We start from the raw sequence: 13,188 nt of genomic DNA, 5'->3' as shown, positions 1-13,188 counted from the left end.
TCATTATTTTTATTTGATTTATGCTGTATTTGTGATGTTCTATTATGTTACTGTTATTAATTGTTTGTAAGCGGCTTTGAGATTTATCTGAATGAAAAGCAGGATATAAATACGATAAATCAAATCTTAGTCCATCTGAAAATAATTGGAATTCGTAAACCCGAGAGCTTTCTGTATATCTCCCAATTAGGTTTGTGCCCCTGTGGTCGAAACAACAACTGGGAATAAGAAAGACAGCAACTTTAGTATGGGGCGCTTCACTGGCGACAAGGAAACAGTTTCTCTTAACCGCTCTGAAGAGGTTATTCACCACACCCCTCTGCCTGACAATTTTGGTAAGGTTTCTGGTTTAAGTGATTTAAGGTAAATTCCAAGAGTGTAAGTAAAAGTAGAAGTAGAAAAAAATCTCTTGCAGATACTATTTGTGCCTGGTTTGTTTTTGTTTTTAAAAAGCTTCCTTCAAAACTTGGCTTGTTCAAGAGTTCTGAAGAAATCAAAATCATGCTCGCCATTTTGTGACATTTGGGTTAGCTGCCTAATAACATTATTACCCTACTATGGATTTTAGATTCCCACCCCCCCCCCATCTGCATGGACTTGCAAGGAGAGAGAATGATAGCTTGGAAAAGGTGCTAAAACAGTGGTGGGGAATCCTTTTCAGCCCAAGGGCAGCATTCCGAACCTTCTGGGGTCACTTGGTCCTCTAATGACAATTATCCAGGAGCACCTCAAGGTGCATATTCCTGCAACCCTGTCCTGAGCAGGCAATGGCAGTTTCCCCTCAAGTACAAAACCTCCAAGGATTTCTTCCCACGGATACAGAATCCTTATCATTGTTCTCCTTGAAATTATCTGAAACACCCACCTCTCAAAAAGCGAGAACCATGTGACAAGTTTATTTTTACAACCTGCAATTTTATGAACAAAGTGACACAACGATAAATTGCGTAAGTTTCTCTCCCCAGCTTTTAAATGTTTCAAAAGCGTCATCAAGTTTATTTATTTTGGCGAAAATAAAGCCATTCAGTTTGGAAATATTTGCTCCCCCATTTTTTGTCCTTATCAAATGCTGCCTGTACCACAGTTGCCCTGCTGTGCTGCTTTTCAACAAATCTCTAGCCTGTGGGCTTTGAACTGTATAGCTAAAACAAGTTGCCAGTGCAATACAGCAGTGGCGGCTGGTGCCTGTTGGGACTGGTAGGGCAGAAGGCAGGGAGACCCAACAGTAGGCAAAGCCAGATCCAATCACAGACACACCAAAGACCAATGACAGGCAGAGCCAAGTAATAATTCCAATTGTGTCCTTGGCCTCCTCCCAGCTGAATTCCCTAGGGGAAAACTGTGAGACTAAGAGGAAGGAAGGTGATGGACAATGCCACTCCCATGGACTGGCTTTAAGAAGGCAGGCACGTGGGGCCTGGCTGAGGGCAGACTGCGATTGGCAGGGCAGTGCCCCATTCACCCTAATGAATCAGTCTCCAGCGACCATCAGGGTCCTGGACACAGTTGTATTAGAATGCCCAATTCTGACTAGAATCATCTTGTTATGTACTGAGTTGAATAGGATCCAAAAGGCAGCAGTCTGATTGGTCCTAGAACAATAGGATTCAGAATGCAGCAGTCTGATTGGTCCTAGAACAATAGGATTCAGAATGCAGCAGTCTGATTGGTCCTGGAACAGTAGGGTCCAGAATGCAGCAGTCTGATTGGTCCACAGGAGCCACCCAATGCAGCTCCAGGTGGAAGTGAATCCGCAACCTGATTGGCCTACAGGTGAATCCCGGAATTAGCCAATCACGTGGGGCTCATTGTGTAAATAATATATATAAAGCAGACATTCTGGGGGAACTTCCATTCCTCCTCCTCACCACTATGAGCTGAATAAAGAGCATGAAATCCACACTCGACTCTGAATATATTTCACATCTGCTGCTACAGTTTCTTGCCACCCTTACCTCCCCTGCTTTCACCCTTTGGGCCCAATCCATTTGCAGGCCTGGAGAGGACAAGAAGTACTTTCACACCTTTATAATATATTTTTCATTTGCTCACTGTCTCTCATAACTCTTGCGGTGGTGAAAGCAATGCGGGGTTGGGGGGGGGGCGACAGTAACTGCCACCTATCCCAATAGCTCACTCTCATTTATTGTTCATGAATGCTAGAATGTTAACTGAGACATTCTGCAAACACCATATAACACCTCTACTGAGAGGGCTTCACTGGTGGCCAATACGCTACCAAAGACAGCGCAGCATTTTGATGTCAGCCCTACATGACTTGGGACAGGTTGCCAAAGGGACCTCCTTGCCCCTTAGATCGCTGCAACTATGCTTTTGTACACACTGGGAACTGGGCTTTTGGTGTTGCAGCACCAGCCCTTTGGAAGCAGTTTCTAGAAGTCAGAAAGCAACAGCTGGAGTATTCTATGATAGCCAAGAGAAATCACTCATCCCATCAACTTCCTGTACAAAACACCAAGAAGAAGCAAACATGCTTTAGATAATTTTGCAGAGTTCAGGAGGCTGTTGGTTCTAGTATCATTGTCTGAAGAGTCATGTTTTGTTTTATAGCAGTGGTTGAGGAACCTATGGCCCACCAGATGTTTGACTCCAACTCCCACCAGCTCCTGCCACAAATGGCTAATAGGGGTGGTGGGAGTTTTAGTCTAGCAGTATCTGGGGGACCACACATGCTATATAAGAGGCATGCAGAACCCCAACCCCGACCAGGAACATAAGGATGATGGGAGTTGTAGTCCAACAGCATCAAGAAAACCACAGGTTCTCCAACTCTGAACCAACCCTGACACTGCTTTTGTCATCTGAGGCCATTCTCGTGTACCCCTTCTCAGTGGTTGCTCCTGTTAGTGGAATTTTCCCTCTAGGGAGGCACAGCTGGCACCATCTGTTTTAGGCAGCAGGCAAAAGCACTCTTTTTCTCCCAGGCATTTGGATCTTCACTTTCTGCTATTCTTTTAGTGAGTTGGGGTTGAGTTGGATCTGCATATTATATAATAAAAATTAAAAAAATCCTTCCAGTAGCACCTTTAAGACCAACTAAGTTAGTTCTTGGTATGAGCTTTCGTGTGCAAGCACACTTCTTCAGATACACTGAAACAGAAGTTGCCAGATCCTTCTATATAGTGAGAAGGTGGGGAGGGGTATTACTCAGAAGGGTGGTGGGAATGGGAGATTGGCAGATAGCTGGGATGAGCCTGCTGACGACTCTTAACGACTGTAATGGGTCTTACAGGAAAAGGCAAGGGGTGAGAAGGTGAGAAATGGCTTAGTCATGTATAATGGGATAAGAATCCAATGTCTTTGTTCAAACCAGGTTTCTCCATGGTTTTAAGTTTGGTAATGAGTTGCAATTCAGCAGCTTCTCTTTCCAGTCTATTTCTGAAATTCCTTTGTAGTAAAACAGCTACTTTGAGATCTTGTATAGAATGTCCTGGGAGATTAAAGTGTTCTCCTACTGGTTTCTCTGTTTTGTGATTCTTGATGTCAGATTTATGTCCATTTATTCTTTGGCGTAAGGTTTGGCCTGTTTGTCCAATATAGAGAGCTGAAGGACACTGTTGGCATTTGATGCCATACACAATGTTAGATGATGAGCAATTGAATAGTCCCGAGATGGTATGTGTGATGTTGTTGGGGCCAGTAATGGTGTTGTCCGGGTGTATGTGGCAGCAAAGTTGGCATCTGGGTTTATTGCAGGCTCTGGTGCCAGTGTTCGTGTTAAGTCTGGTTGTAGTATTATTGTGGGTTAGGAGTTGTTTAAGATTGGGTGTCTGTCTGTAGGCAATGAAAGGTCTTCCTCCCAGAGCTTGGGAAAGAGAACTGTCATTGTCCAGGAGAGGTTGTAGATCTCTGATGATGCGTTGTACTGTTTTAACTTGGGAGCTGTATGTGATGACTAGAGGTGTTCTGTTATTTTCTTTTTTGGGTCTGTCTTGCAGCAAGTTCTCTCTGGGTATAAGTCTGGCTCTGTTGATCTGTTGTCTAACTTCATCTGCTGGGTATTTTAGTTCTGAAAAGGTTTGCTGTAGATCTCTTAGGTGAGAGTCTCTGTCTGTAGAATTGGAACAGATGCGGCTGTAACGTAGTGTCTGGCTATATACAATGGACTGTTTGGTATGTTACCAAAGCATATTTACCAAACAGTCCATTGTATATAGCCAGACACTACGTTACAGCCGCATCTGTTCCAATTCTACAGACAGAGACTCTCACCTAAGAGATCTACAGCAAACCTTTTCAGAACTAAAATACCCAGCAGATGAAGTTAGACAACAGATCAACAGAGCCAGACTTATACCCAGAGAGAACTTGCTGCAAGACAGACCCAAAAAAGAAAATAACAGAACACCTCTAGTCATCACATACAGCTCCCAAGTTAAAACAGTACAACGCATCATCAGAGATCTACAACCTCTCCTGGACAATGACAGTTCTCTTTCCCAAGCTCTGGGAGGAAGACCTTTCATTGCCTACAGACAGACACCCAATCTTAAACAACTCCTAACCCACAATAATACTACAACCAGACTTAACACGAACACTGGCACCAGAGCCTGCAATAAACCCAGATGCCAACTTTGCTGCCACATACACCCGGACAACACCATTACTGGCCCCAACAACATCACACATACCATCTCGGGACTATTCAATTGCTCATCATCTAACATTGTGTATGGCATCAAATGCCAACAGTGTCCTTCAGCTCTCTATATTGGACAAACAGGCCAAACCTTACGCCAAAGAATAAATGGACATAAATCTGACATCAAGAATCACAAAACAGAGAAACCAGTAGGAGAACACTTTAATCTCCCAGGACATTCTATACAAGATCTCAAAGTAGCTGTTTTACTACAAAGGAATTTCAGAAATAGACTGGAAAGAGAAGCTGCTGAATTGCAACTCATTACCAAACTTAAAACCATGGAGAAACCTGGTTTGAACAAAGACATTGGATTCTTATCCCATTATACATGACTAAGCCATTTCTCACCTTCTCACCCCTTGCCTTTTCCTGTAAGACCCATTACAGTCGTTAAGAGTCGTCAGCAGGCTCATCCCAGCTATCTGCCAATCTCCCATTCCCACCACCCTTCTGAGTAATACCCCTCCCCACCTTCTCACTATATAGAAGGATCTGGCAACTTCTGTTTCAGTGTATCTGAAGAAGTGTGCTTGCACACGAAAGCTCATACCAAGAACTAACTTAGTTGGTCTTAAAGGTGCTACTGGAAGGATTTTTTTTATTTTGACTATGGCAGACCAACACGGCTACCTATCTGTAACTGATATTATATAATGTTATTGGTGAACAGTTCAGGGTTTTTGTTTCCCCCCTTGTTTTTCCAATTGTTTTCAATGTCTGATTTCAACAAGCCACTTTGAGTTCGATTTTAGAGGCAGGAAGTGGAGACAAATAAATAAATATGGTTAATAATATTACAGGGTTTCCTCATTTGTCTACCTTTTAGAGCAACTTGATAATCTGGCTTCTGACACGGACATCATTGGAGAAAGCCTACAAGTCCTTTCAGCTGAGAGACCTCCGGGACAGCAGTCTAGGGAAGAAGTACTTGAGATCACAGTGGGCAAGGTAATGCATTGAAAGAGAAACTGTAGTTGTAGCTTAACAAAGTCCTACCCAGAGTAGACCAATTTGAATTAATGTACCTAATTAGTCACACCTGTTAATTTCAGTGAGTCTACTCTGGGTTGGACTAACATGGGATATAACCCTGTGAGCTTATTGGTGAATGTAAAGGCTCTCCAATACCCTAGATGAGATATCTTCATGTAGTTTTTTTTATTTTAGTGGCACTTTCCCATAGTGGACTGTGCCAATAAGCAGCTCATAATAAGAAAGGTTATCTCAACAACTTGACCAAGGAAAAACATTTTAAAAGCAGTTATAGTCAAAATACATTCTTATATCCAGTGATCTTGGGGATGCCAGAAACCGTGTCCTTCAGCCAAATTCCTCCTGAAGCTTAATAATGATGGAGACAGACACATTTCACTAGGGAGAGTGTTTACCCCCCCCCCCGAAACCCTGGAAATGGTAGCTTGTAAAGGGTACTGGGAATTGTTGCTCTGGGGGGGGGTAAACTAGCGTTCCTAGGATTCTTTGGGAATGTGGGAAATATGCTTTAAAGGTATGGTGCGTATGCAACTTAAACATGGATGAGAAAAGATGCAGAGTGAAAATAAAAAGGAAGTGAAAGTAAGCAATAACCACAAACCATTTTTAGAAAGTTGAGCTGTCGTTACTCTTTATTTTTGCTTATTATCCAGGTTTCTGAAGGTGATATCGGACCCTTCAGCTCTGTCAAACTTCAGATTATGTTCACCCCAGCAGTTCCTGGGGCTGTGCAGGCTGATTTCAAGATTACCTTTGACAACCCAGACTGCAAACCAGTGAGTAGTTATTGCTCTGAGTCTTATGTTTGCTTTTTGTGCTGGTGCTAGGATGTGCTGTGGAATGGATGGAGGGCTTTTCAGCATAAGGGCCACATTTTCTCATGGGGAACATTGCTGAGTCCACATTCCCAGAGTGGGTTTGGCCAGACACATACTAGGCAAACAAAAAGTATTATCACACTTCAAAGAAACATTCCAGCCATGGAATGCCAATCACTAGGGGAGGGTGCAAAGCAAGGCTAGTGAGGGATGTGGCCAGGGTAGGCATGGCTCTAGAAGAATTTGCTCAGGGTTTGAAACCCTCTTCTGGAAGGTCCAGAAGTGTACACCTGACAGGCCCACATATGCACCTAGCAGGTCTGGGAAGCTGGGCTGCTGCCAAACAGCAGTAAAACATGCTTAGCAGTGGGGAAGTGGCAGGTGAAAAGAGCAGTATAGGAAGCTGTCTTACATCAAGCCAGGGCATATAGTGTCACATTGTCAACACTGACTGGCAGGAGCTCTCCATGGAGGATTCTTTCCCAGCCCTGCCTGGAGATGCCCAGGAGTCAAACTGGGACCTCATGCCACAAAAGGTGCTTAACTTGTGCCCCACTGCCCACCATTCACCCCCCCCCCGCAACATCGTCTTCTAGTCCCCACAGCTGTTCTTTTCCCCTGATGTGGCAAAGGCACATTCAGAATCCTGAGCAAGGAAAAGGGTTTTCAAGGAGTAAGCGTTAAGCATCCAGCCACCTCTTCTCCAGGGCAAACAGCTGCAGTATTGTAGCTGTTTGGCAGAGGCCTGGGGCCCCAGATTAGGGCACTTTCATACTGTTACTATTTTCATGTGGGGTTCAACCTCGAACTAGTAAATCACATGGTGCAATTGCAGTTTACTGGGAGGTCTTTCACAACAAACCAAGTTTCCTCACAAAGATCAGACTTTTGTGACAGATTTTGATGGGGAAATGCACTGAAAAGTGTAGGGCAACACTTGCTTTGATGCAACATCATCTAAGCTCCCTGCATACAAATAGGAATGAATGTGCAATAAACAGGCAATTTGGAAGTGCCCTTGGTCACCTGAGTTGCCTCCAAACGTGTATTTTTCACCCTAAGATCTGCAGGCAATTCTGACTAGCGCCCCTTCTTAGGATGATGGTGCTTTTTCGGAGAGTTGAGCATAAGAACATAAAAAGAGCCTGTTGGATCAGAATAACAGCCTGTCTAGTTCAGCATTCTGTTCTCACAGTGCCCAGCCAGATGCCTTTGCTAAATCTGCAAGCAAGATTCAAGCACAATAGCACTCTGTTCTCCCGCAGTTTTCAGCAACTGGTATTCGGAAGCATTACTGCTTCTAACCATAGCCACTGATAGCCTTGTCCTCCATCCTCTTTTCAAGCCATCCAAGTTGGTGGCCATCACTGCCTCCTGTGAGAGCAAAGTGATACAATATTCATTCATTAATTTATCACCCCCCCACCCCCACACACTTTTCAGATAAATGAGAGAGCTGGCATCAACAGCAAAAATGGAAAGAAATGGTCACTCCCTTGGGCTTAGGAACTAAAAAGACACACAAGAGAAGTAGAGTGAAGAGAAAAGGTAGAAGAGGGCAGCCCTATCCAGGTTCCTATTGAAGGGAGTGCTTTTTGAAACAAGGTGGTTCCTCCCTAAGCTGATAAGAGTTTCAAAGCACTCTACCGGCTGCTTGGGAAACTGTGGCTTTCCAAATGTTGTTGCACTCTAGCTCCCATCAGCCCCAGCCAGTGTTGCCAAAGGTCAGGTAAGGAAGATATCTGGAGGGCCACAAACATTCCCCATCCCCTAGACTAAGCAAACATATCTGCCACTCTCGTATGTAATTTGGGCTTCCAAGAGTTTGGGGAAAGAGTTTGAACCTGCACACTTGGGGCAGCAATTGTTTTTTCAGCATACAAGACCGCGTTGCCCCTGAAACTTTGCATCTGTTCGTGTTCAGTTGTCCTTCAGTGTCACTGCTGTTTCTGTGGCTGTGCCGGTGTGGGTGCCCAATCCAAACGTTGACCTCAAAATCTGCATGTATGACAGGCTGTATCAGGACTGCATCATCATCCAAAGCAGGTGTGTGGCCTAGGAATTCATATACTTCCAGGTTCTTCTGCAGGTTGACTGATTCTTAAATTTGCCCTCTTTTATTAGCATTTGCTGCAATCATATTCACATTTACTTGGGAGGAAGTCTAAATTAACTCAATGGAACTTAGTTTGAGCAGACATGAATAGGATTGCACTGTTGGTTTTGTTAATCTGCCATTATTTATTTAAAGCTGGGAACTCGATTGTGTTCCCAAGTACACTTTTATTCTGCTGGGATGAAGGTCCATCACAATGGGTATTGGCGCCACCTGTCATCCGATGCACACAAAGCTGTAGTAAGTAGGCAGGGCTTAGTCCTCCTCAACCGCAGTCTGTTTCCTGCCTTCCTCAGAGGTGGTCACCTTGGGTGGCCAGGCTTGCCTTTGGGTGGCCAGCCTTCAACCCACAGCCTCCCAGCCCTACCCCATGATTACGGGCCTTTTCTGCACACCTTATCATTATTTGCTCTCTCCTCAAATGCAGGCAAAGGCCTGCTGACCCTTTCCTTCCCAATGTAAACAGCAGGAGAGCTTTGGGCAGGCAGCTCATTTACATTAGCCTTTGCTGGGTCGTTCACATGTGTCAGAAGCAACTCTGGGGTCCATATTAAAGGAAGTGATGGGGAAGCTGTGCTGGTTGCTGATCATCATTAACTTCAATGGATATATTCTGAATAGGGTTGCATCCATTGCTAATCCTATTCAGAGTAGATCCATTGAAGTTAATGATGATGACTAATTTAGGTACATTACTTTCAGTGGGTCTACTCTGAGTAGGATTTGGCTACACCCAAGTTCTTTAATTTTGTAGAAATTAAGCAGGTTTTGTTGTTGTTAGGGGATGGGGCTTCTTATCCCTCTCTGTTTTTCATTTTTCTGTATTTATTAAAAGTAAATTATTATTTTTAAAAAAGCAGGGCAGGCGGTCCAGAATTAGACTGGCTCTGGATATTTGTATTCTATTTAGCTGTTCTGTGAATACTGGTTATTGGCGGTAACAAAGTAATTAATTGATTAGCTGATATATGCCCTTGGCCCATATTTTTATATTGTAGTTTCATAGGGATATAAGATTCCCATTTATCTCCACAGGACTTCTACACATGGAAGTTTTAAAAGAAAAAAGTTTAGGTTTTTGTTTCTTGGCAGACAAGCACCATCCCACTTGTAGGCCATGGAAGCTCAATTTTTGCTTTTTAGAAATGGTTCTGTCATCTCCCCTGACCAGCCATTGCTGACGGCCCCCCCCCCCTTTTTTGAATCCATGGATTTTGCTAGCTAGATGTTGAGTCTTGCTATTTTTAACTTGCTCCTCTTTATCACTATTTCACATTCTAGTTAAATGCAAGCGAATACAATTGAATGGTATTTATTTTTCTCTTTTTTCTTTTCTTTTCTTTTCCTTTTCCCCCCTATTTTTGTTGGAAAGGGATACATCCTAAACTCCTTACTAGAATTAGACCCCACTGAGATTCTTCACAGTTGGAAGGAAATGAATAAAGCTGCTATCTCAGAAATTCAGCTTACAAGTGTGACAAACGTCAAGTTATGTAAGAGACTTTCCTGGGTCTAGATAACACTCACTACCAGGAAAGGGATTATAAGTATAGTGGCAGAGTATCTTTGCTATCAGATCCATTTGCTTCATCTTCACAATGCAAATCCAAGGTTTTGAGGTGTTCCCGATAGAAAACTGTCAAGTTGCTTAGCCCCAAACCTGAGCTGCTCTTCATATTTTTTTAAAACCAAATATCAATCATTTTTTGTTTTCTTTGTATGGTGTTCAGGATCCTGCACAGGACGAAACCTCTCCTGCTAATTGCTCCTTAAATGAGATGTTTTTGCTGTCTTAAAATATAGGCTATTTAATTTCTGAGCTCATCCCCTTTCCAACATTAAAACATTCTGGAAATTGTAGCTCTATGAGGAGAAGCCGGGTCTCCTAACGACTCTCAGAACCAATAATAATAATAATAATAATAATAATAATATATTATTTATACCCTGCCCATCTGGCCGAGTTTCCCTGGCCACTCTGGGCGGCTCCCAATTGAGTGTTAAAAACAATACACCATTAAATATTAAAAACTTCTCTAAACAGGGCTGCCTTCAGATGTCTTTTAAAGATAAGATAGCTGCTTATTTCCTTCACATCTGATGGAAGGGCGTTCCACAGGGCGGGCGCCACTACCGAGAAGGCCTTCTGTCTGGTTCCCTGTAACCTTACTTCTCACAATGAGGGAATCGCCAGAATGCCCTCGGCGCTGGATCTCCGTGTCCGGACTGAACTACAGCTCCCAGAATTCTTTGGGGGAAGAAACCATGACTGTTGAAAGTGGTATCATAGTAGTGCTTTAAATGCAGCGTGTGAATGCGGCCTGAGAGAAGCCAAAATTAACATATTCAGCTATCATTGTGTATTTGTGCAATGCGAGAAGAAATGGTAGCTGATATAGTCAGATCTGTTAGTAGAGGTGGCCAGAGCATCCAATGTCATGCCAACTCAGATGTTCCTCTTCTCTTTGTAGAGCAAAAAGTGCATTGCGGTTGAAGTTTGAAGTTTGCAAGGAACTTGCCAACCACATGGAGCTGCTTCCAAAGACGGGCTACATTCAAGCTCATTCATCCTTTAGTGTGCAGCTGAAGTTTCTGCCAAGGTAGACCTCAGACATCCATGGCCAAGTGTCTCAATTTTATTTAAATGCTAATCTTTATTATTTTTATATTTATTAACTTTACATACCACCCTTTGTCCATACATAGCATACTATCTATACAACATAAAATTCTGAATGGTTATATAAATACAACTATGACAATAAGAAATACATTATGAAATGTACATTCTTATAACAGCAGCAAGATAAAAAATAAAGAAGAAAATCCACAGCAGGGTATCTAAAATACAAAGCAGTACACAAATACAATTCTTATCCTGTCACCACCTTCCCCACAAATCACCCTGGGAGCTTTCATTTCCTCCTCTAGTCTCCCATCCTGGGAGATCTTTATTTCCCTGCTCTGCCTGGGATCCTTCCATCATCTATTTGCCTTTTTCATGTGGGTGCAGTCATTGGCCCCTAATGACATCCCACTTCTACAGCTCCCAAAGCAGCCTACAAAAATTTCAGAACAATGCAGATCATGGAAAGGGGAACAGAAGGTAGCAGCCAGACAATTTCATATTGGGTCACCCAAGGTATGAGAGAATAAAACTATCCTGAGATGTTATTGAAAGGAGAAGAGAGATGGCGTCAAGTGGAAATCTCTTGGGATGGAGTTACCTAGCCATGACATCACTATGGGGCCTCTGGAGATATTTCTGTGTACTGGTAGGTCCATACCAGAGATGGTGGCCCTTCAGATATCCTGGTCCCGAACTGTTGTTCTAGATCAGTGGTCCTAGATCAGTGGTAGAGCATCTGTCTGCATACAGAAGATCCTGTGTTCAATCCTCAACATCTCCAGGGAGGGCTGGGAATATTCCTAGTCTGAAACCCGGGAGAGCTACTGCTGCTCAGTGTAGACAATACAGTGGTACCTCTGGTTGTGAATGGGATCCATTCCAGAGGCCCGTTCGCAACATGAAAAGAGTGCAACCTGCAGCAGCATGTCTGCACATGCGTGGGTTGCGATTCGTCGCTCCTGCGCATGCGCGTGACGTCATTTTGCATTTCTGTGCATGTGCAAGCAGTGAAACCCGGAAGTAGCCCTTTCTGGTACTTCCGGGTCGCCACAGGACATAACCTGAAAGAACGTAACATGAAGCAAACGTAACATGAGGTATGACTATACTAAGCTAGATGGACCAAGTATAAGGCAACTTCCAGTGTCTTAAGGTTGTTGTTACTATAGTTCATTTCTATCTTACCTTTTCTCCAAGGAGCTCAATGTAACATATATGATACTTTCTCCACTTTTAGCCTCACAACAACCTGGTGAGGCAGGTTAGGCTGAGTGGCAGTGAGAGGACCAAGATTACACAGTGGTAGGGAAATGCTTTGATGAGTATGGGGTGAATGACTGACTAACGGGAAGATGTGTAAACACCCTGTAAGCAAATCAGAATGAATGCAGGACAAATGCTCAGTGATGTAGAACCACCCGACAAGAATATTAGAAAGAATGCTCACTATAAGCCCAGACATAGTGTAATCTCTGTGGAAGCCTTTGTGGAAGCATATCACGATGAATAGTCAATAAATAGGTAGTCTGTGCCCCCCATCAAGGACTCATAGGATTGTACTGTTGGTGTATAATTGTGTGACCTTAACTAAGAGTTTACAACAACAACAACAACAACAACAACAACAACAACAACAACAACAACAACTTATTTATACCCTGCCCATCTGGCTGTGTTTCCCCAGCCACTCTGGGCGGCTTCCAACAAAATATTAAAATACAATAGTGCGTCAAACATTAAAACCTTCCCTAAACAGGGCTGCCTTCAGATGTCTTTTAAAAGTCTGGTAGTTGTTTTTCTCTCTGACATCTGGTGGGAGGGCGTTCCAAAGGGCGAGTGCAACTACCAAGAAGGCCCTCTGCCTGGTTCCCTGTAACTTTGCAGTGAGGGAACCGCCAGAAAGCCCTCGGCACTGGACCTCAGTGTCCGGGCAGAACGATGGGAGTGGAGACACTCCTTCAGG

General features: G+C 43.5%; 1 protein-coding gene across 3 annotated transcripts in view; it reads left to right on the top strand.

Moving 5' to 3' along the window:
• CFAP74 (cilia and flagella associated protein 74) overlaps nucleotides 1–13,188 on the top strand; it is an 84,139-nt gene that overhangs the window by 37,320 nt on the left and 33,631 nt on the right. For all 3 annotated transcript variants that reach the window (XM_081015969.1, XM_081015968.1, XM_081015970.1), the window contains exons 18-22: nucleotides 191–335; nucleotides 5,496–5,617; nucleotides 6,316–6,438; nucleotides 8,405–8,526; nucleotides 11,068–11,196. In XM_081015969.1, the coding sequence (XP_080872095.1) occupies nucleotides 191–335; nucleotides 5,496–5,617; nucleotides 6,316–6,438; nucleotides 8,405–8,526; nucleotides 11,068–11,196 (641 nt within the window). The remainder of the gene's footprint in view (nucleotides 1–190; nucleotides 336–5,495; nucleotides 5,618–6,315; nucleotides 6,439–8,404; nucleotides 8,527–11,067; nucleotides 11,197–13,188) is intronic.

The sequence above is a fragment of the Podarcis pityusensis genome (assembly GCF_964106645.2).
Source record: "Podarcis pityusensis genome assembly, chromosome: 8".
Classification (NCBI taxonomy): domain Eukaryota; kingdom Metazoa; phylum Chordata; class Lepidosauria; order Squamata; family Lacertidae; genus Podarcis; species Podarcis pityusensis.
Note: the sequence above shows the minus strand (reverse complement) of the source record. Positions and strands in the feature narration are given on the sequence as shown.